Source organism: Marmota monax, unplaced genomic scaffold (assembly GCF_021218885.2).
Source record: "Marmota monax isolate L192 unplaced genomic scaffold, Marmota_monax_Labrador192_F-V1.1 WCK01_AAM20220418_F8-fsc00237, whole genome shotgun sequence".
NCBI lineage: Eukaryota > Metazoa > Chordata > Mammalia > Rodentia > Sciuridae > Marmota > Marmota monax.
In genome coordinates, this window is record NW_026694627.1 from 1,774 (window position 1) to 24,058 (window position 22,285).

A 22,285-nucleotide genomic window follows, 5' to 3' on the forward strand; every position below is an offset into this window, starting at 1 on the left:
GGGCACCATGCGAAGTGAAGCCCACCTGACCCACGAGGGCCAGGACACGCCTGCACCTACCACACCTACCACGAGGGCCCGAGGAGTCCGCGTGCAGAGACGGGACTTCGGGGCCACCGTCCAGCTGCGTGGGCCTGCAGCAGTGCCTGGCAGGAGGGGCCTGGAGACAGCGGTAGTGACGTTCCTCAGCAGTGCAGACTTCTGGGTCCACAGCGCTGGACGCCTCAACAGCAAGGGGATTAGCGCCTGTGCGTTTTACCATCATTTTTTTAAAAAATAAGAAATTAATTTTTTAAACGGGTGTTCATTGAACACCTGTTTTTGGGAAGTGGTACCAGGGATGAACCCAGGGGCCCTCAACCACTGAGCCCCACCCCCAGCCCTATTTTGAATTTTATTTAGAGACAGGGTCTCACTGAGCTGTTTAGGGCCTCGCATTTGCTGAGGCTGGCTTTGAACCTGGGGTCCTCCTGCCTCGGCCTCCTGAGCACTGGGTTCCAGGTGTACCCACTGTGCAGCTATTGAATGCCATTTCGCGGGTGCGTCCCAGGGCTGAGGTGCATGGGTTCCTCGCCACTGAACCGCTGGCCCCGGAGGACAGTGGTTCCTGCGTTTTCCTCCCCCGCTGTCAAGGGGCTGCCCTGGCTTCTGCTGCCGCCCAGAAGGGGCTGCAACTTGCAGCTGTCAACACTTCGAGACCCACAAGAGCTCTGGGTCCAGACATGCTGAGGCGGGGACACCCTGGCCCTGCCAGCCTCGCCCTTCACCTGAGGTTTGCTGAGACCCAAGGATCTGTCCTGGCCCCAGGGGATACCAAACGGAACCAGGTCACAGTTCCTGAGTTTACAGGGCTGGTCGTCTTGCCCAAGTCAGTGGACAGATCAGGGAACCTCAGGCAGTGGCCAAGTGCCGTGACATCACTGCAGCAGCAGGTACCGGGGGTGGGAAGCAGCTGGTTACTGCTGGACCTGCGGGCCACCTGCAGTGGTCTGTGAACTTCCCAGGTGACAAGCAGGGGCTGGCCATGAAGATGCAGGGGAAAGGTAACAGCCAGCACAGAGACGGGAGCCTCCTCCCTGGTCAGGACAACTGCTGCCCAACACAGTAGCCTGTGCTGGTGGGGAGCCGGGTGGGAGCAGGGCCGGGGGCGTGACTGGCCCACCCACTGCGAGAACAGCACGACGGCTCCCCACAAAGCTGAGGGTAGACCACCGTGGGGTCCAGCAGCTCCTTCCACGCGTGAACGTGACCCCAAACCAGGAGACGGCCTCGAGAGCCCCGGGCACACCCACGCCCTGGCAGGACACGCACAGTAGCCAGAGCTAACGCTCCCCGCCATCCCTCAGCGATGAGCGGATCCTCAGCGGGCGGTCCCCGCGCACCCGAGGATCATCCAGCCTTGAAGAGGACCCGCTGACCTGGGCCATGTCGGGACAATCCCTGAGGACACTGTGCCAGACACCGAAGGACGCGGTGCCTGGTGCCATGGGTGTGGGGGCCTCGGAGTGGTCGGATCCACAGAAACGGAAGCAGGTGGCGGTGCCCGGGTCGCGGAGCTGTGTGGAGCTTCAGTTTCCTAAGACGGAAGAGCCCCGGAGACATGGCAGCCACAGCTGCCCAGCAGTGTGAAGGGCTTCGCATCCCTCAGGGTGATCACGATGGCGGTGTCCTCACGATGGCGGGGTCCTCACGATGGCGGGTGTCTCTGCTGCGCACACTTTGCCTCGATTTTGAGAACAGCGGAAAAGGGAGCCTGGCAGGCGGGCAGAGCCAAAGGGCCGTGTGGCCACCACAGATGGAGCCAGGGGTTGCCCGGTGAGGCCGGTGCCCTGGTGACTCACCCTGTGTCACCTCAGGGAAACCGAGGCACCACATGCTTTAGCAACTTGTCCGAGATCCCAGAACCCAGTAAGAGGAGGAAAGACGTTCCTGTAACAGCTTTACGAGGTGCCACCGCGGCCCTGCCGCTCAGCCTTTTCAAGTCTGACTCGTGGCTCCCAGCAGTCAGAGCTGCACAACCAGCTCCATGTCTAATTCCAGAACATTCTCACCACCCAAAAGGGAACATACCCAGGGAGCAGCCATTCCCCGTCTCCTCTCCCTGATCCAGCAGCACCGATCCACTTCCTGTCTCTCTGGGCTCGCCCAGTCTGGAAACTTCACATGGGTGGAACTTTATCAGATGTGGTCTTTCATGGCTGACCTCTTTCCCTTGGCAGGGTGTCCTCAAAGTTTGTCCATGTTGTGGCATGTGGCAGTGCTTTTTATAGTTACATACTACTCCATTACGTGGATATACCACGTTCTGCTTATCCACTGGTGGACATTTAGATTGTTTCCACATGTGAGCTGTTGTGCTGTGAATGGCCATGTACAGGTTTTTGGGTGGACATACCTTGTCTTTCTCTTGCACACATGCACATGGCACAGCTGGTTCACGTGGTAATTCTGTTTAAATTTTGAGGAACTGAGCACCCTGTTTTCCACAGAGTCCCACATGCCCAAGGAGTGTGGATTTGAACCCACATCTCTGGCTCACAGCCCATGTGCTAAGCCAGGACCACCAGGAACTCGGAAGCCCATGGAGCCTGGGGGCCTTCCCAACTGAGGCCCACAGTCTGGGGACTAGACTCCTGTGGGACCCCATGGCCCTGCCCTCCGCACTCAGCCTCCCTGGCCTTCTTGTTTCTGGCTCTTCTCCCCCTGCGGTGCCCTTACGCACTGGCAGTGTCACCCGCCACAACCCCTCCCCAGAGGGGGAACCCCCTAATGTAGCTCCCAGAGACACAGAGACCCACTTACAGGGAAACCTGTGGCCCTGCAGCTTGGGGACTGGTCCCCTCTAGGCACCTGCGCAGGTCTGGCACACGGGACAGGCAACCCAGCCCTCATCCACAATGGACGTCCCGAGGACCAAGGAGGGCGCTGGAAGGGGACACGGACCCTCACACAGTGGGCCCTCGGGGCCCTCAGACTGGGCCCTCGCCCCGAGCCCATAGAAATGGGCGGGAGGGCGGCCGCCCCACTCCGAGACCCTGGAGCCTGGGGAGTGGCACGGTCCGAGGCCCTGTGAGGAGGTGGGTGAGGCCAGCAGGGTGAGTTGGCCATACTGGGGAACCAGGTGGGGATGGGAGCCCAGGTCACCAGCCCCAGTAGGACCTGGGGCTCAGCCACGGTGTCCTGGGAGAACTGAAGTGCTGGTGACAGAGAATGGCAGGCTGGCCACCATCTCCCTGCTCAGGGAGGGCACCCCTGACTGCGGATCCCGGGAGCAGAGCCTCAGCGTCCCCGAACCCCCCTGCCCTCCCTGGTCCTCGCTGTGACGGTGGCTCAGCCCACTCAGGCCACAGGCCAGCCTGTGCCAGGCGCTTCAGACAGGTTCTCAGCTGGGGTGCCACGTCACCTCCCCAATGCACAGACGGGAGCTGGGGCCCCAAGGGGAGGGACCGGCCGTGCACCTGGCAAGCGGAGGAGCAGTCTGACTTAGGAGCCCCGTGCCCCTCCCGCCCTACAGGGGGACAGAGACCATAGCCGGCCAGAAGAGCTAGCCGTCATAGCCCCCTGGTCACCACCTGGAGGAGCACTGTTCTCAAGAGGTGGGACCCTGACTCCTGGCTGGGACAAAGGTCCCCAAGTCCCTCCAGGCCTGCTACACACATCCACATCAGCCTTGTCCCCTCTCCCACAGAGGGTGGGGACAGGTCAGGGAGAGCCCAGGGTTCAAGCCCAGGGTTCAGGCCCCGGCATGGCCTGGCCTACCGGGCTGGTCCATCACCTGGGCTGGGCTGGGCCGGGCCTGTGGTCAGTGACTGGGCAGGCTGGCTGCCTGGGGCGGAGCTCTGTCTTTCTGTCTGACCTTTCCCTGGTGCAGGCCTGTCTGGATGCCCACCCTGTGCTGGGCGCTGGTGTCCGTGGGGCCTGGACCCTGCTGCCTGAGAGGAGGGCAGCTCCCCAGGCCTCAGGATGTGGCAGGAGGTGTAGAGGCTTCTGGGAGGAGCTCTAGGTGGTGCGGGGTCGGTGTCCAGGGCCAAGGAGGTAGAGCCAGGCTTGAAGCCAGATAGGAGGGCAGTGTCAGTTCAGAGGAGGGACAGGTGCAGCACCAGGGAAGCCCCTGTGGCCACCAGGGGCTGGACATAGGCGCGAGAGGAGGAGACTGGTGACTGCGTGGCTCCCAGCTCAGGTCACAGCGGGCTGGGGGGTACTGTGGCCTCCACTCCACCCGGCCTCCTGTCTGCTCTGACCCAGTGCTGCCAAGGGTACCTTGCCCTGAGGTCCCCCACCTCCCGTGGGGGGTGAGAAGAACACTCTCGCCCGCCCAGCAGGGGCCAGGAGGTTCACTGACCCTTCCGCTGGCCAGTCACATGAGGCACATCCTTCCTGCCAGGCAGCTTGTGGCCTTTCACAGAGAGTTGGGCTCTCAGGCCTCGGTTTCTTCATCTGTAAAAGGGACAGTGACACCGGCTTGGCCGGGCTGGCAGAATCTCATCTGTGGTTCTAGGCTGGTGACTTCATCTGCCCCTGCGTTTCCCTTCCTCTCACCTTTCCTGTCTAGGGAACTTGGGTGGCCCTGGGTGAGGCCTGGGGTGCTGGCCATGGGCAGGGGACACTTCATAAGACGGACTTGCTGTCTGGCCTCCTGGGCCTCCTCCCTGCGGGCAGGGCTCCTCAGCCACTGGAGCTCCACCAGGCTGCTCGGGCAGCTCCGAGGGGACGACAGGTGTAAGCCAGCTGGGAGGCGCTGGAGGGGACACTGGGTCATGAGACTCAGCCAACAGGCGGCCGTGTTGACTTTAGGTGTGAGTCCCCTATTCCAGGCAGCTGAGGCCACCATGGCCGGGAGTCCTGGGCCGGCCACAGGACGGTGGGTCTCGGCCATAGCTTCACCCCAGGCCAGCGGGTGACCTCCCCCTGGCCAGTAAGCAGAGCCCTGCTGCCAGGAGCCCACTGTGGCCTGTGAGGCAGGGGCAGCTGGGGCCCAGCCCCGGGGACTTGAGGAGGAGGAGGAGGCACCAGGCCAGCGGTGGCAGGAGGCCCGGCACTGAGGCCTGTAACAGGACCTTGGTCACTGGGGGCGAGCGAGCCTCGCCCACCCCGTCGCCAACACCGCGTGCTTGGGCCAGGTGCCACCACACTGGCTCAGGGGCAGGGCCCTCGCCTGGTGTGCACAAGGCCCTGGATTTCGTCCCCGGCACCAGTACCTCAAAATTAAATAAATGCCCAGTACTTGTCCACTGCAGGCTGGACTGAGCCCGAAATAAAAACCAGCATTTTTCTTTCATGGATTAGGATCAAAAGAGGAAGGGACTCTCCAAGGCCCTGGGCTGGGCCCTGGTCCACGTGGGCCCTGGGGCCTGGCGGTGGTGTCTGGTGGTGGGGACTTTGTTCTGTGAGGAGGGACCTGTGGCCATGGCAAGGGATCTGGAGCTGCTGGCGATGGCTTGGGATGGGACCCGGCTTCTCTTGTCACCTGTGCTCTCCTGACGCCACAATGGTAGGGGTGGGGACATCTGGGCTTCGACTCAGACGGAGGCTGCCTAGGCTGGAACCATGGGTTGGAAAGTTCTAGAACTGCACTGCCCACCCTGGCAGCCTCGAGTCACAGGCCGCTGTTCATATTTGAATTAATCAAGATTTCAGACCCGCTTCCTTGGCCACGCTGGCTCCGCCTCAGCGGCCAGCACTCGTACTGGACAGTGTGAGTGCACACATGACCTTCCAGAAGGTTCACTTGAGCTGTCCGGGCTCAGGGATGGGTGGGGCAGGGGCCCATGGGTGCACCTGGGCTCCTCTGGGCAGAGCCGTCAGGCGCGGGGTGGCGAGGTGGCCTGTGCCCACAGGAGTTGCCAGCAGGCCGCCGTGTGAAGCCCTGGCCCTCGGGCTGGCTGTCCACCCCCGCCCAGCGCCCCACCTCCAGGTGCCTTCCCATCCCCGCCTCCTCTCATTGCCACACCTGTGTCTCCAGCCAGCCCAGAGCTGGACACTGTCCTACTACAGGAGTGGCCCGGAGCGCAGGACAGGCCCCGGCTTGCTGGGAGTGGCAGGGACACTCGCCCTCTTCCCAGGCTCCTGAGAAGCTGCTTCCAGGAAGGGCCTGGGGGGTGGCTTGCCTGGGCATGGACACTGCTGGGCGGCTGGGCGCTGCTGCCCAGGCTTCGGGCTTGCCTGCTGGAGGGTTCCGGAAGGAGCCCCGCAGGTCCCGGCTGGCGGCTGGCCTTGAAAACCTGCGGTACAGACAGACGGATGCGGGCCATTGAAGTCTTCCGGCCAGCCCCTTCCTGACCCCCACCAGCAGGCAACACAGGACCCTGGGGTTCTGCAGGCCGTGGCTTAGGTCCCCTGGTGCCGCTGACACTGTCCCCTAAGCAGTCACACATCTACTTTGCCCTCAGGAAGTTGCTCCTAAAACCAACGGAGCCCCTCTGGGGTCCAGGGAAGGAAAGCAGGGCACAGGAGGCCGCGTGTCCCCGGGTCCACCCAGTGGGTTCAAAACCTCATCAGCATTTGAACATGAGGGCGGCCACAGAACTGGCCTCCATCTTTCGTGAAACATCATGGGACGGTCCTGCGGTCCAGGCCCACACGGTGGCTGTCCTGGCTGGGACGGGGGCTCCCCAGGCACCGCAGTCCCTTCCCCTCCCAGTGTCCCCCAGCTGAGGCTGGTACTGGCTGACTTCTCGGGTGTAGGAAAACGTGTCCCTGCTACAGTGTCCCAAGAGGGCAGGGAGGGAAGGGACTGGAGGCCCCGGTTCCCTGGTGGAGGGGAAGAGTCTTCCCGGTGTTTGGGGGACAGAGTGGGTCGTGGGCCTGGAGTGTCCCTTATCCCTCTGTGCCTGCAGTGAGCACTACGCCCTGCTCTGACCATCCCCAAGTTCTTCCTGAACTGGGGTCCTTCCAGGAAGGACACATTCGCGTCCCAACTCCAGCAGACCCTGGGACTACGAGAAGTGATGGTGACAGCTCCTCGTGGTGCTCCTGAGGTCCTTTCAGGAGGGGCCGCTCTGTCGTGACCAGACGTAGGCCTCCGTTGCTGGTCCTGCGAGGCCGTGGGTGGAGCCCGTGGTGGGGATCTTGGGTGTTGGGTTAGCCCCGTTTTTCGGGCGTGTCCGTGAGGGCGTTCCCATCAGCAGACGGTGCAGGAATGTCCGTCTCAACATGGCTGAGGCCTGGAGGGAGCAGAGAGCAGGTGCAGCCACAGCCCCTCTGTCCTGGAGTGGGGCTCTCGCTCCAGGCTGCCTGGCCCTTGGACTTCAGGACTCACGCCAGTGACCCACGGTCCTCAGCCTTCAGCCTGGACTGAAGTTCCACCCCCAGCTTCCCTGGGTCCTCATGCTGCAGAAGCTTGCCGTGGGAACCCTCGGGGCCACCGACCCGAGAGCCAGTTCCCCTCACAAACCCTCTCGGCTCAGTCAGCAGCTCTGTTGATCATCCATCCTGTGGGCTCTGGCCCTGGAGAGCCCTGACCAGTGCCCAGCCTGAGAGAAGATGGGCCCAGGCAGGAGCGGAGAGGGCTGCCCAGAGACGGAACAGCGGGTCCTCCGCGGCCAGGGGCAACTCCTCCACGCAGCCAGGGCAAGCTGTTTACAAAGTACAGGTCAGGCCGGGCGCCGAGGCACACGCCTGAAATCCCAGTGACGGGCAAGGTAGCCAGGCCTTATCTCAAACCAAGACAAGGGAAAGGGCAGGGTGTGGCTCTGTGGCTCAGTGCCCCTGGCTCAGTCCCTGGTACCAGGGAATAAATGTAATGAGACGTATTTACATATGTAAACGAGCACATGTCGACCCACCCCCAGGGCTGGGTGGAGCTCAGGGTGAGGCCCTGGGTTCAGTCCCCGGGTTCGGTCCCCAGCAGCACCAGCCGCACACACGCAGGTCTCATCCCGTGCTCCAGCCGTGCTCAGGTGCACAGTGACGCGCTTGCCACTGTGATCCGTGGCAGTTGTTAATCCTGCTCTGACTCTATTTGTTGGAGTGACAGTGTCCCCGGTGGTCCCCTTGACGGGACAGTAATCGCTTGTCCCTGGATGTTTGTGAATGGTTTTGTCCCACGGAGACTCTCCACTCTACATCACAGGACACAGCGTAGCCCACGCTCCGTGTCCGCGGGGCCCAACGCCCTGTCACCATAGCAGAGGAGTCCTCGTCCTTGGCTCAGGGACCCTCTTCTACCAGGTGCCGCTCTGGGGGCCTCTTGGTTCGGGCCTGGGCTTCTAGCCCCTCCTCTGAGCCCTTCCCTGGACACTGTCCCAGGGTGGCCGGCCATCCCCCCCCAGCCCTCTGTCTTCACGCCTCAGATGGGGAGTGTACGCACCGAGGGAGTTTCTTGGGCTCAGGGCTGGAGGCTGGGAGGCTGGGAGGCCCCAGGGCTGGAGGCTGGGAAGGCCCGAGGGCAGTCACGGGCGCTGCCTGAGAATGTGGCCAGCTCTGGTCTGCCACAGGGGAAGCTGGACCGCTCACCCCTTTTGTCAGGAACAGCCCCCTGAGGTAAAGGCATTAATCCGTGCATGGGACAGAGCCCTAGTGACTTGTCACCTCGTGACCTGTCACCTCATGAAGGTCCCCCGCTTCAGCGTCTCTCTTGGAGGGGACACTGGAACCACAGCTCTCTCCCCAGCTTGTTGGCCCAGCCCAGCCCGAGGGCTGCTTCCCGGCTCCCCTGGAATCCAGCGTCCGCACAGGGGGACGGGGCTCTGGTGGCCTGCGAAGCCCCGGGCGGCACACAGTTCTGCAGTGAGCGTGGGCCACTCCGGTGGAATTACGGGAATTGGGGGCAAAGGAAACAGCCAGGGCGTTTAAGGTCATCGCAGTGGTTTTCCTCATGATGGTCCCAAACTGCAGGCCACCAAAGGAAGGACAAACAGGTGCACCTGTGGTGACGGTGTGGAGGGGCGTGTCCAGCAGCAAGGACAGCGGCAAGTGGCACGGAATGAGAGGAGCGCCTCAGAAACGGCGCACTGAGCAGGAGAGGCCAGAAACAGGGCAGCTCACCTGTGTGACGCCGTGGAGGTCAACAAATATGTGAAAAAATGCTCATCACCACTAGCGATCAGAGAAAAGTCAATCCGAACCACTCTATCATCTCATTCCAGTCAGAATGGCAGCTATCATGAAGACAAACAACAATAAGTGTTGGCGAGGATGTGGGGGAAAAGGTACACCATACACTGCTGGTGGGACTGCAAAGTGGTGCAGCCAATATGGAAGGCAGTATGGAGATTCCTTGGAAACCTGGGAATGGAACCACTATTTGACCCAGCTATCCCTCTCCTCGGTCTATACCCAAAGGATTGTGGAGCCAACCTAGGTGGGTGAATGGATATATTACACACACACACACACACACACACACACAGGAATATTACTCAGCCTTAAAGAAGAATGAAGTGCTAGCAATTGCTGGTAAATGGTTGGAGCTGGAGAACATCATGCTAAACAAAGTAACTAAAAAACCAAAGGCCAAATGTTTTCTCTGATATGAGGACGTTAATTCACAATGGGGGAGGGCACTGGGGAAGAATAGAGCTGCTCTGGATCAGGCCGAGGGGAGTGAAGGGCTTCCACACTCTGCACTGGTGACTGCACAACTGGCGGGATTCTATATCATGTGCGAACAGAAGAAGGGGAGGCCCTGCTCCACCTGTGTGGTAGCCAAGTGCCTTCTGCCGTCACGTACAACCAATCAGAACAAAGTTTAAAATTTTTAAAAAAAGAGAATCTGTGGAGACAGCAGAGCTGCGGTCACCTCCGGTCGACAGGAGAGGGGTTAGAGGCTGGCCCCCTGCAGTGGTGGCTGCGCCCCACATCTTCCCAGGCCGGGGGTGATGTTGGCATGTTTCTGCACCAGGACTCCAGGTCGTCCTCCCAGACCCTGTCCTCTTTATTCTAATAAGTTATGGCCCAGTTTTTAAAGATGAATTTTGGATTTAAAAAAATCATAGACCTTCCTAGTGTCCTTGGGGAGTTGGTCCCAGGACCCGCAGAATACTAGATCCCGGGGTGCTGAAGTCCCTGTAAGAGGGAGTCCACATGGAACCCGGGTTGGTTCTGGTCCCCTACAGTGCAGTGTCACACCAGGACTTGCAGGATGCATCACATAGGGAAGACGACTCCGTGTCAGTGCAGGGGACCACGGGTACCCAGGACCCAGGCTTGGGTGCCAGCACCTTAGAAATGTTTCTCACCTGCACGAAGAGCACAACCTGGGGTCAGTGCCAGGCATGGCGTGATGATGGTGCAGTTCTTCCTTCTCCAGCTCGGGTCACCTCCAGGCCCCTCTCCCCTCAGCCTTGGCTTCTGGGGACCCTCAAGGCCCACCCTGGAGCCCAAGCCACATGGCCACCTGCAGGGGACTGCTCGATGTGTCTGGCTGAGGCCCAGAGGAGCCCCAAGAGAAGGAGGAAGACCTGGGGACCGTGACCCTGCGGACTTCATCTTCATTCCCAGGGGGCAGGCAGGTGACGTGGTGGGTGGTCCAGGGCTCAGCACGAGGAGCCAGCACACAGACAAGACCTGCCAGAGAACGAGGCCCGTCTCCCCGCCCCCACCCTGACCTGTGTGTGATTCCACCTGAGTCCTTTCCCCAGGTTTAATGTGGCTCCCAGCCACACCTTGGTGACTCGCACCCTCACCCGGGTCTGCCTTGACCACCAACAAGACCTCACCAGGCTTGCTGAGTTGGAGGTGGTGCAACCCACAGGCCCCGGGGGCCCAGGAAGGGACCTGCCTGACTCTGCCAAATCCTCCACACCACAGCCCCGACATGTCCTTGGGGGGCAAGTTCCAGGCCCCCCCAGTGGATGCTTGAAACCATGGAGAGAACCAGTTTAAATAGACACAGTTTTCTTACATATGATAAAGTTTTATTTATAAGTTAGCAACAGACAACAATAACCACTAATAAAAGTAAACAAATATAGTAATATACTGTGATAAAATTGCCAGCATCGCTCCTGTAGTTCTTCAAAACCATTAGTAAGTAACATAGGGGTTACTTGAACCGTAACAAGGACAACAGTGTATCTGAAACACAGACTGCCACTAAGACTAGCCAGGTGACTAACGGGCAGGTAGTATATACAGCATGGATACACTGGACGGGATGATTCACATCCAGGGTAAGGCACAGGGGGACAGCGTGAGATAGCGTCATGCTACTCAGAATGTCGTGCAACCTAAGAGTTACAAGCTTTTCGATTCTGCCCTCCTCACGTGGCGGACTCAGTCGGATGTTGCCGCACCCCACTGGACACTTGGAGCTGTGAGTGGGGGTTGCAGTGGTGAAGCAGCCTTGGTCCCCACCCATGTAAGCACCCAGTATCGGGGCAGGGGCAGTAAACTCAGCGGAATGGGCTCTGGCTCTGCGCATCCCTCTTACTGAGCAGGTGCTGGCCGTCAAGAGGGAAGGTATGGGTGGCACTGAGAGGGCTTCCCATGGAACAGAGGGTGGCCCACGGCAGGGTCCACCTGAAACATGAAGTTTGAGGAGCGCAGGGTGGAATGTCCCAGGCGGGGAGCAGAGTGAGGGGCTATCCCAGAAGTGGCCCTGCCGGGCTCCCCGCCACCCTCCCAGCTGGGACACCCACGTTCAGGTGAGCATCAGGGGCCCCGAAGGACAGAATGAAGATGAGCCAGGTGTCCCCTTATAGGAGGCCTCGTTGGTAGAGCCTGTAGAATCAGCTGCCCCGGAAAGGAAGGGTCGCCTCACAGAGGGGGCGCTGGCCTCCTGGGGTCTGGAGTGCAGCCTCACCGGCCTCCGGGGTCTGGAAGATGGCACAGCTGGCCTCCCAGCCCTGCCCTCAGCACCCTTTCCCTGTGCCCTGCTGATTTTATCTGGTCCATAAACCCCAAGTCTCAGCCGTGGGCCTCGCCTGACCAGCTCCCCTCCAGCTGCCCTCTGCTCCACCTCCTGGCGAAGGGGTGTTGCTGGCCAGGGCTTGGGCTGGAAGGGGCTCATGGCCCGGGTGCCCAGGGGAGGCCGCCGAGGGCCTGCCCTGCAGAGTCGGGAACTCGGAGTAAACAGATCGGGTTTCTGGTGCCGCCCAGTGGCCAGCGCGCCTGCAGATGGCACTGTGCTTCTTGGAGGTGACTCAGCTTCCAGGCCTGCACAGGGCAGCCCCAGGCCTTGGCTCTGCCCTGGCCGTGGGCCCTGGTCCAACCCCGGGGAGGCAACGGGGTCCCAGGGTGGTAGCAGGCATGTGGCTCCACCTCATCCTCGGGGGACAGGGACAGGCCACCCCTGGGGCCTGCTGCAGCTGGGCCTGTCTGGTCACTCAAGTCTCCCTGGGCCTCGGTGTCCTCGTCTAGGGAATGGGGAGCAGCAGTTCCCATCTCGGAGCAGGGCTGTGAGGAAGGTGAGGCTCGGGGAGGCTGGGCCTGGAGGGAGAGTGGAGGCCATGGGGCCAGGCAGGCCTGGGTGCCCTTGAGAGCGGCCACCGCTGGAAGAGTCCCTGCAGGAAGCAGAGCGATGGCAGCAAGGACCAGCCGCCGGCCAGGGTCCTGCCCCCAGGTCTGGCTGGTGGAGCGGCCAGGGCTGTGCTGGGCCGGCACAGGGCCACGGAGGGGGAGGGGGTGTGGGGGGGAGGAAACTTGAGGCTGTGAGAGAAGCTGAGGTGACAGTGGCCTCAGAGAGGCGAGGGCAGGACAGGAAGGAAGGCCCTGTGAGGACCCGGCTTCCTGAGGCCAGGCCGGGGCGGAGACGTGGCCCATGGATGTCTGGGGACGGCCCTTACCGGCTCCTTAGGGAGCTCGGGGCCCTGGGCCAGCCAGCCGGGGACAGGAGAGGCCCGGGGGGAGGGTGGCCAGAGTCGGGTCCAGGACGTTGCCAGGCTGGAGGTCATTTCTTCAGGGGCATCTGAGGATGGGGTTAGCCATGGGGCTGCCAAGGACACCCTGTTCCATAGACGAAAGGGTTGGGGTGGCCAGGGTGGCCGGGGCCCTGGATCGCCAGGCAACAGGACACCACCTCCAGGCGATGCCCTCACTGGGCCCTGAGGCCTTGCAGTGACACACTCAGGGGACTTTGGGGACTTGGGCACAGGAGGCTTTAGACCAGGTGTCCAGATTACGTGTTCTGGTTACAGGACTTGGGCAGTGGATGGGCTCCCAGTGTTGGGAGGAGACCAGAGGTGGCTGCCACGGCCACCTGGTGGTCCTGTTGACAGGACCAGCTCCCCTGAGGGAGCGACATGCCCCTCTTGGAGAATGGGCACAGGCTGGGCTGGCACCAGGACTGAGGCCCTCCACCAGAGCCAGGTCAGGGCTGGACACTGGTCCAGGGGACCAAGTTAGGGGCTGGAGGTCCATCTGTGGAGCCACAGTGAACGCCCACGTCGCTGCCCAGCCCCAGCTGGACAGAGTGACCCAGACCCCGCGGGCCTGGGTGGGGGCTGTGGCCTTGTCCGCCCGGGGTCCTCCTGACTCTGTCCCTCTGGCCTGCCCTCTGGTGGCTGGTGCCTTATCTCTTCTGCAGCCGGCAGCAGCCCTGGTTCTGTGGCCCAGCCCTCCCCACCCTCTGCCAGACCCCAGGGCCACCGCCTGCCCCTCCAGGCTCCCCAGGGGACCAGGCAGGCCATGGTTCCAGCTGGGGTCCTCGCATGGCCTCTTGGTCCTTCACCTAAGGGCAGGTGTTAGGGGTACGATCAGTGGCTGTGGGGTCAGAGAGGAGGGAGGGTCCACTTGGCAGCCTGCCCATCACCGGCCGGTGTCCAGGGCCCTGTGGTCACCTCCCGCCCAGGGTGACTGTGTTCTCGATCCCTCAGGGACAGCGATTAGAGGGACCCTCGGGCGTTTTTCAGCTGCCTTAACCTCTGCAGGCTCTGTGTGCACAGAACCCTGGGGATGGTCCCCTGTCCTCGCGGGATGCTGCTGAGACAGCCGCCTGGTCACCTGGGGAGTAACGTCCCTCTGCCGTCGTTCACCTCTCCTGCCGTGGGCCTCTAGCCTGTAGCCGGGTGGTCGTCACTGAGAACAGGCCGTTGGGACATTCTCCTCCTGCCTCCCGTTACGTCAGCGAGAGGGTGGACGCCCCTGGGCAGAGGCTCGCGGAGCCCCCATCGGAGGCAAGGTCGGGGTTGATGCCCCCCACCCCCCAATGCTGCAAACAGCAGGGCTCAGGGAGGGTGGCTGTGCGGAGCCCAGGGCCTGGACGACCCGCTGTGGACAGAGGGCTGCAGGAGGGCCCCAGATAGCCCCACCCTCCTAGGCGCTGGCCATAGGCTGGTCCCGTTCCTCTGTCAGCAGGTCCCCTGGGGCCGCTGAGTGTCCCTGTGCCCCTGGGGGGGTCACGGCCTGGTACAGGGCCCGGTGCAGAGTCGGGGCTTCTTACCAAGCGTGGCCCCTGCAGTCTGGAGGAAGGGCTTCAGCCACATCTCTGCAGCCACCAGGGAGGGACCAGTTGAGCTTGCTCCAGGGACACACTGCCCTGCTGGCCACTCAGGCCGCCAGGTTGCAGAGAGGCCCTGACCAGCCATGACCACAGGGCCTCCTGTGCCAGGCAGAGTCTGGCGGGTGGCAGGCGGGCTCTGCTCTAGGCAGGCGCAGCCCCTCCCCACCGCCTCCTGCATCCCTGACGCCTCATCTCAGCACCTGGCCGCGGGGGGCGCAGCTCGAGCCGTGGCCAAGCCCTGCTGGGCTTTTGCCAGCCAAAGGGTGGACCCGACGGGCACTGCCTTTTCTGTAAGACGGAAGATAGACCCTGCTGTGTCACAGGGGCCATTGGGGGATCAAACTCCACATGAAGGCACGTGGCCACCTGCAAGGGCAGGACCGGGGATGGCAGAAGGGACAGGAAGATCTGGAAACGCCCGGGGACCCAGCTGCCCCACTCCCACCCCCGGGGGCCCCGGGTCTCTGGTGGCGTCTCTGGTGCCAGGTGCTCGCTGACTTGGGGGCTCCCAGGCCACGCGCCATTCCCCTCCCCATGAGTGCCTGCGCATGCCAGTGGTCACCTCCCCGCGAGGAGCTCCGTCACTGTGCTGAGGTCACAGTTCCAGGGCTGCCTTTGCCACGGCCACCTGCTCCTGGGAGACGGCCTTTCCTCTCTCAGCCAGGTCCCCAGTGCCCCGACACCACACAGCACCTGGCACAGGGTCCGTTACAGAATGAAGAGAATTAAAAACCCATGTCCACCAGGCATGGAGGTGGCTTAACCCATCCGTCCTCCCTGGAATCTGCAGCTCGCCTACCCAGGGCGTAGAGTGGACGACTCCACCTCCAAGCCAGCTGTGGGGTCAGCTTCTGTTACGAAACACCTGAGACCATCGGCTTAAAAAGAGGGAAGGGCTGTTGGGACTTGTGTTTTCAGAGGTTCGGTCCATGGTCCTTTGGGCCTGTTGCTCCTGGCCCGTGGTCAGGCAGGAGCATGTGGCACAGCCCTCACCCCCTGGAGCCAAGGAGAGGGCAGGAAACGTGCCTGAAGTCACACAGCTGACCTGCTGGACAGTTCTGCCTCACTGGGCAAGCTGGCGTCCCATGGTCCCTCAGAGAGTCCACGGTGCGACTGGAGCCTCCCCCAGGCTGGTGGGGACACAGTGTGGGGTCCCTTCAGCCCCCCGGGCATGCTCTGCGTTGACTGTGACGCCCTGAACAGACCTGGGCTTCCTCTAGCTACCTGCCCTCCCCCAGGACCCGTGTTCTCTTCCTAGAACCCCGGGGTGCTGTGGTGCTCCTGAGCAGGGGACCCTGATTCTTGGGGTGTGCCCTGAACCACAGTGAGCCACAGCTGCTGTCACCGTGGTCTCCCTCCTCATTGCTCGGAGATCTTGGGTTCTGTGTCGACCTGATTGCTTCTGCAGAACCTGCCAAGTGACCATCACACACAGTTGCACAGGGTGTGTACTGCCCAACAGTAAGGACACTCTCCACTGAGACACGAAAGTGCCCTCCCCTCCAGAGTCGGGCTGTGCCACCTGTCCAGTTGTGTGGGAACAGATCTGTCACTAGTCCAGTCCAGTTTCTTGGGACTGGATCAGCACTGGTTGGGGCATTTCCTGTTCTTGAGAGTTTTCCGGACAGACTGGCTGGTTCTGGGATGACCTGTCTGGCTCCCCCCGTTGGCCAGGGCTGGAGGTCTGCCTGCTGGGGGGCTGGCGGGGTCCCTGAAGGCTGGACACTGCCCAGGCTGGAGCTGGACAGCAGCTGGGCCACCCTGGGCTTGTCCCTCGGGGTGCAGGATGAGGCGGGTCTCCTGCATCACCAAGCACCAGGCCTGGTGACAGGTCTTGCCCCTCAGCTCTCTGTAGTCAGGGACAGGTGGCCACCCACACTGGGGTGTGCGTCCAGCTGTGGCTTGAGAGAAGGCAGAGCAGGGACTGGAGACCGTGGCCTCCCCCAGAGGAGAGGGGTCCGTGCAGACAGTGCCACCCGGGGCGGCCAGAGCTGGTGTAGGCCACGGCTTCTCCGGCTGCCAAAGTAGGTGTGGGCCGGGCACATGCCTGTGATCCCCGCAGCTCGGGAGGCTGAGGCAGGAGGATCACGAGTTCAAAGCCAGCCTCAGCAATGATGAGATGCTAAGCAACTCAGTGAGACCCTGTCTCTAAATAAAACCCAAAATAGGGCTGGGGATGGGGCTCAGTGGTTGAGGGACCCTGGGTTCAGTCCCCAGTGCCAAAAAAAAAAAACAAAAACAGCAGTGTGTGACCCTTAGCTTAGCAGTCACCGAGTGCTGATTTTAGATCCAGCCAGGGGTGGGTTCTGGATGTGCCTCCAGAGGACCCACTGCCCTAGCCTCTGAGAGCTTATGGCCTCCTGGGAGAAGCAGACCCCCCTTCTCCTACAAAGTGTCTGTAGTAAGTTGTGGACGGCACTCGGGACTGTTATGTGCAGTTGCCCGGGTTGTGTACTGCCCAGCTGTAAGGGCGTATTTCGTATAGACCATGAGGAGAATGAACTCCCTTAGAGTTGGGAAGCAACTCTAAGCCATCCACAGTGGCCTGGACGTTCCCTCCAGGACAGGGGCGAGAGCCTGAGGCTTTGGCCTCCAGGAGGACCACTCTGGGGTAGCTGAGGGAGAGAGTGGCTGGAGCTGACTGGGAAGGGATTTTCCTGAGGAGAGGCTGGGGCTGTTCCCGGAGGCTGGGCAGGAAGTTGGCAGCTAAGGAGGAGAGGACGTGCTGGTCAGTGGAAGGAGCCCTTGCCAACCCTGGAGGCGGGCGGAGCATGGACGGCGGGCCAGGAGCCAGGGCAGGACGGGGCAGGACGGGGCAGGAGGCCAACGCAGCCTCCAGCCAGAGCCGCACCGTGAGAGGCGCCAGGGGAGCAGAGCTCGGGGACCCAGGGTCACGGGGACGTGGAGAGCCCGTCCGAGAGCCGAGTCTGGTCACCCGGGTGAGGCGAGCAGGTCCCTCCACTGCTCAGCCCTCCGGGGCTGCCACCTGTCCCTGAGGTGGGTGTCCCACGGCAGGCAGGCCGCGGCACCACCCGGGACGGGTCATCCAACGACTTCTTTATTCAACCCTGAGTGCAGGGGCCGCGGTGGCCTTCTGCCGCAGTCTGTGTCCCGAGGGGCCATCTGCATGGTCTCTTTCTGAAGTGTCCCTCAGTCACGAGGGTGACAGGAGCAACCACTGGGTCCCTTCTCCTTCTTGGGGCTCTGGGACAGCGGGAGGCTCCTTGGAGCATGTGGGGTCCCCGGGAGGCGCCAGGCCGGGCCCCTGGTGGCCACTTACAACCGTGACCCATGGCTGTTGACCAGGAGCCATGAGGGCTGCCACCTGTCCAGGCAGCCACAGCAGTTGGCCTGGACCTGGAGGAGGCTGCGTCAAGGGAGTGGAGGCTCCGCCCGGCCTCCCCGGGGTCGGGTTCCCGGGCGTGGCTCAGGGCGCTCCTTTGACCTGATGGACGACAGGGTCTTACCAGCGGCCTCCTGTCCCGGCCCCACAAAGGCTCGCTGGCCTGTCCTCTTCCAGAGGTCACGAGGACAGACTCCCAGTATGTGACCTCACAGGGGCGCAGGGGTCACTAGCCCCCCTTTATGCTGCGTGGAAGGAGGGACGCGGGGCCTCTGCAGCTCGGGCCACGACCGGTGGGCGGTCAGGAGTCACATGCGCACGTCCTGGTGCGGAGCTTCTGTCCTGAGCAGGTGGCGGCCTGGCGGCTGGACCGCTGGCCTCCGGGAGCTACCAGAGGCCTCCAGGGCGCTGTGGAAGGTGCCACGGGATGTGGCCCAGAGGACCACAGGGTCTGGCTCGGGTCCCCAAGGACCGGGGATTCCAGGGGACATTCAGCATCTTTAGGCCTCTCTGTGACCTCCTCAGCCAGGACTGCGGGTCGGTGGGGACACGGAGGGGGCGAGTCCCCACAGCCCAGGGTCAGGGCTCTGGGGAAACGGAGTCACGCCCCACTGGGTCCAGCCAGGACTGACCACCGTGTCCCTGTCTGTCCCTAGGTGCAAGTTCTTCAGTCTGACGGAGACGCCGGAGGACTACACCATCATCGTGGATGAGGAGGGCTTCCTGGGTGAGTGGCCGCCCACCCCCTGTCCCCTGCCCCTGTGGCCAGCAGGAGGCCCTGAGGGGCCCTGAGGTCGGGGACCTGGGGGGAGGAGCAGCGTGGCCCTGGTGAGCGTGCTCCGTCCCCCGTCATTCTCATTTCCGTCCTTTAAGAGGGGTGTCACTGTGCCCTGAAGCCCCCTGGCAGGCACCTCGCCCTGAGTGGCACCCCAGCCCCGGGGTCACCATTGTGCGGTGTGTGCCTGTCCCTTGGTCTGATTCCAGGGCTCGCCCCCTCCCCAGGACGCCCGGTCCCCACCCCCTGTCCCCAGGTCCCTCGAGCTGTGCTCTGAAAGCCCAGGCTGCGCCCAGCTTCCACTTTCCACCCTGCAGTGACAGGCAGAGGGCAGCTTGTGCCTTCCCACGGGCGGGGGCTGGACCCCTGCAGGGACCCCCCCAGCTACTCACCCCCACGCTGCGGAGGGGCCAGTGCAGCCCAGCAGCAAGGTGAGGGCCTGGTCCCCCAGGCCCGTGGATGCAGCAGGATACGTGGCCAGTGGACGTCCGAGAGTCCGCAGGCTGGCCCAGAGGGTCCAGTGGCCTCGCCCCCCGTGTCCGGGCCCAGGTGGCTGCTCTCAGACTGGAGAGAAGCTGCCTCTGGCGCCAGGCCCTGTGGTCAGTCCCTGCTGACCCCCTGGGTGGACTGAGGAACCCACCTCAGCACACGAAGCCACTCAGCCGGGCCCCAGAACGGCACCGGGAAGGGCGCCCGTGGGAAGCTGGCTGCGTGGCCATCTGGTGGGGCCTCTGGGTAGCAGTGCAACCTCGCGCCACTGATGAGAGGGTGACGGTCACAGGAGGGGACAGGCCATTCCCCCCCCCCTGGGTCCTTCAGAGGCTGGAAGCCAGGGCAGGGAACCCGGCCCACTTCCCCATCTCAGGCGCAGTGTCCCTGTCCACCTGCAGGGGGCAGCGCGTGGCCAGGGCAGGGCCAGGGCCTTCTGCTCCGCAGGGAGGGGCGTGTGTGTGTGCAGAGGGCACGTCGGGCACCCGCCGCCCACTCACGCGGTCGTTGTTTCCGAGCAGAGGAAACAGGAGCTCCCGGGTTGACCACAGAGCGCGCCCTGGAGACCCACGCCCTGGGGACCCCGTGCCCGGCAGCTCAGACGCGGTCTCATTTGTTTAATTTATTCACGTGACATGACTGTGGAGTGTGCCTAACGTATTGTGCACATGTGTACACATGTGACATATTCTAATCAGGATCCACCCTGTGGTTGTAGTGACGTGGAGTGTCACCGGTCACGTGTTCATGTGTGAACACAGGAAAGTGGTGTCCAGTTCATCCACCGTCTTTCCCAGTCCCACCCCCCTCCCCTTTGTCTAATTCAGTGAACTTCTATCCCCTTCACCCCCGGTTGTGGATTAGCACCCGCATATCAGAGAGAACGTTTGGCCTTTGGTTTGGGGGGTCTTGGCTTATTCACCTAGCATGGCAAAATGAACCTGTCCGTCAGCGCCACGCCTGCATGGTCATCTCCAGATCCATCCATTTTCCAGCAAATGCCATGATTTCATTCTTCTTCATGACCGAGTAATGTTCCATTGTTTACGTGGACCCCAACAGTCCCATTTCTTCCTCCGCTCACGGACCTTTCTACCCAGAGCTGCAGCTCGCAGCACCCCAGAGGCAGAGGGAAGTGGCGGGGCCTCGGCTCCCTGGAGTAGATGGTCTTTTTAGTCCACCCCCAAGATGGGACCAAGCAGTGGGGGTGAGAGGCCAGAGGAGCAGGGAGACAGGGAGGCTCTTCCCCCAGGGCCACATTCCAGGGACCATCTGTGGCCGAAAAGATGTCCTGAGGCCAAGGCACTGCTCACCCGGGGCCACTGGCCTCACAAGATAGAGGCAGCGTTTACTGACAGCTGCTGCGCCCAGCCCTGGACCAGACCAGGGAGGGGAAGGTCCAGCCCAGCTCCACAGGCCACTGGCCAAGTGCACAGAGTCCCTGAGCCACAAGAACTCCCCACAGGGGTCCCTGTGCAGGGGACCACAGGAGGGGCCCGGGATCTGGAGGAGGAAAGTCACACCCAGGTTCTCGTCCCCTCCGAAGGGGCCGCCCAGAACCCCATCGTAAGTGGACACAGCGCACGTCCCCAGCGGGGCAGCCAGCAGGGCCCACGGTCCCCAAGACCAGGGTGACTGGGCCAGCCTGCCGCTGGGCAGAGTCCCCAACCCAAGCCCGTTTTGCGCTAAGCATCGAGCGCCTTGGCGTCCAGTGGGCACAGTGCTGACCTGAGCAACCGGGGAGGTGCTTCCCGCCTCGGTGGAGTCTGAACTGGGAGTGATGTCCCCAGACGGGCGCCTCCCGGGCCAGACCTGTCCGCCTCTCTCCAGCCTGGCACGCTGCCCTCTGCAGACACCGGGAATGGCTGTGTGGAGGAGGGTACCGAGGCCCAGAATGTCACAGCTTGCCCAGGGCCTCACGGCTGAGTCTGGATGCTTCTGTGGGCCAAGCCCTGGGCAGAGAGGAGAGGTGAGGGGTCCAGCCTCGGCCTCTGAGAGACCTAGGAACAGCCAACCGATTATGGAGTCAGAGGGCTTCCTGGAGGGAGCAGTCCACAGTGAGCCCTGCAGGGGTGCCACTCGGAGGGGCTCTCCAGACAGAATCCTGGGCTTCCAGAGACGAGGGCTGGCCGGCAGCCCCAGGGAACCTGGCAGGAAGAAGAGAGGGACAGCTGAGGCCAGGAAGGCTGGGGCCGGGGGAGTGGGGGGCCTTTATTCTGAGCCATCAGAGGATTCCCTGGCTCTAGGCGCTGGGTACTGAACCCAAGGGCGCTTGACCACTGAGCCATGTCCCAGCCCTTTTTATTTTTTATTTTGAGACAGGCTCTTGCTGAGTTGCTTAGGGCCTCACTGAGTTGCTGAGGCTGGCCTTGAACTTGAGATCCTCCAGTCTCGGCCTCCCGAATAGCTGGGATTACAGGTGTGCGCCCCTGTGCCCGGGAAAGGGTCCTCGTGATGCTGGCGGCCTGTGCGGAGGAGGAGAGGGTGTCTGGGTCTGCGTTCGCCTGGAGGCTTTTCCTGACCTCTCCGCCTGGCCAGCAGGAGCCCCTGCCCGAGCTCACTGGGGTCTGGGAGAGCAGGGTCTTCCCCAGCATGGCCCTTTCTGGGGGCTAGAAAGGCTGCTTCCAGTGGACCCACACGGTCAGGGAGGACGTCTGGAGGAGGTGGCGCTTTTGCTGGCCCTAGAGGGCTGGGAGGCCGGGGAAGGGGAGGGGGGAGTCGTGTGAGTAGGTGGGACCCTGCAGCTGGCCGAGTGCTCCAGTCACCCCTGGGGCTGCACTGAGAGGCCTCCTGCAGGTGTCCAGAGGGCTGTGTCCACACTGAGGCCTTCAGGCCTCTGAGGCTCCTCACTGCCCGAGGAGGGAGCCCCGCAGCTCCTCCACCACGGCCTCTCCCCAGAGCCATGAGGGTGCCCCGAAGACCCGGGCGCAGGTCCTGTAGGTCCTGGCCTCACTCCTCTGCGGCCCTGGGTTCGACCCCAGAACTGACCCGGGGCTCCCTGAGCAGCCTTGCCGGGCCCCAGGCCCATCCCGGTGGCCGGAGCAAAGTAGGGACGACATGGGGCCTGGGCTCAGTCCTCTCCCAGAGAAGGCAGGGCAGAGGGCAAGCAGGCGAGGGTGCCCCGCGGGGGCCAGGAAGGGCCAGCCCTGCGTCCCCAGCTGAGTTCTGGGTGATGGCCTCCTGTCCAGGCCACAATTGCTAGGCCGCGAGGGTGCCCGTGACCACCTGAGAAAAGACACTGGGTACGTTTAAGTCATAAATGTCCCTGGCACCGTCACCAAGGAGCCACAGGTGGGGA

General features: G+C 62.7%; 1 protein-coding gene across 1 annotated transcript in view; it reads left to right on the forward strand.

Annotated features, from left to right (window-relative positions):
• Window positions 1-1,675: 1,675 nt before the first annotated feature.
• Window positions 1,676-22,285, forward strand: part of Castor2 (cytosolic arginine sensor for mTORC1 subunit 2) — a 31,325-nt gene continuing 10,715 nt past the window's right edge. Inside the window, exons 1-3 of the mRNA XM_058572242.1 lie at window positions 1,676-1,815; window positions 13,892-14,059; window positions 18,380-18,450. Of these exons, the coding sequence (XP_058428225.1) occupies window positions 1,676-1,815; window positions 13,892-14,059; window positions 18,380-18,450 (379 nt within the window). The remainder of the gene's footprint in view (window positions 1,816-13,891; window positions 14,060-18,379; window positions 18,451-22,285) is intronic.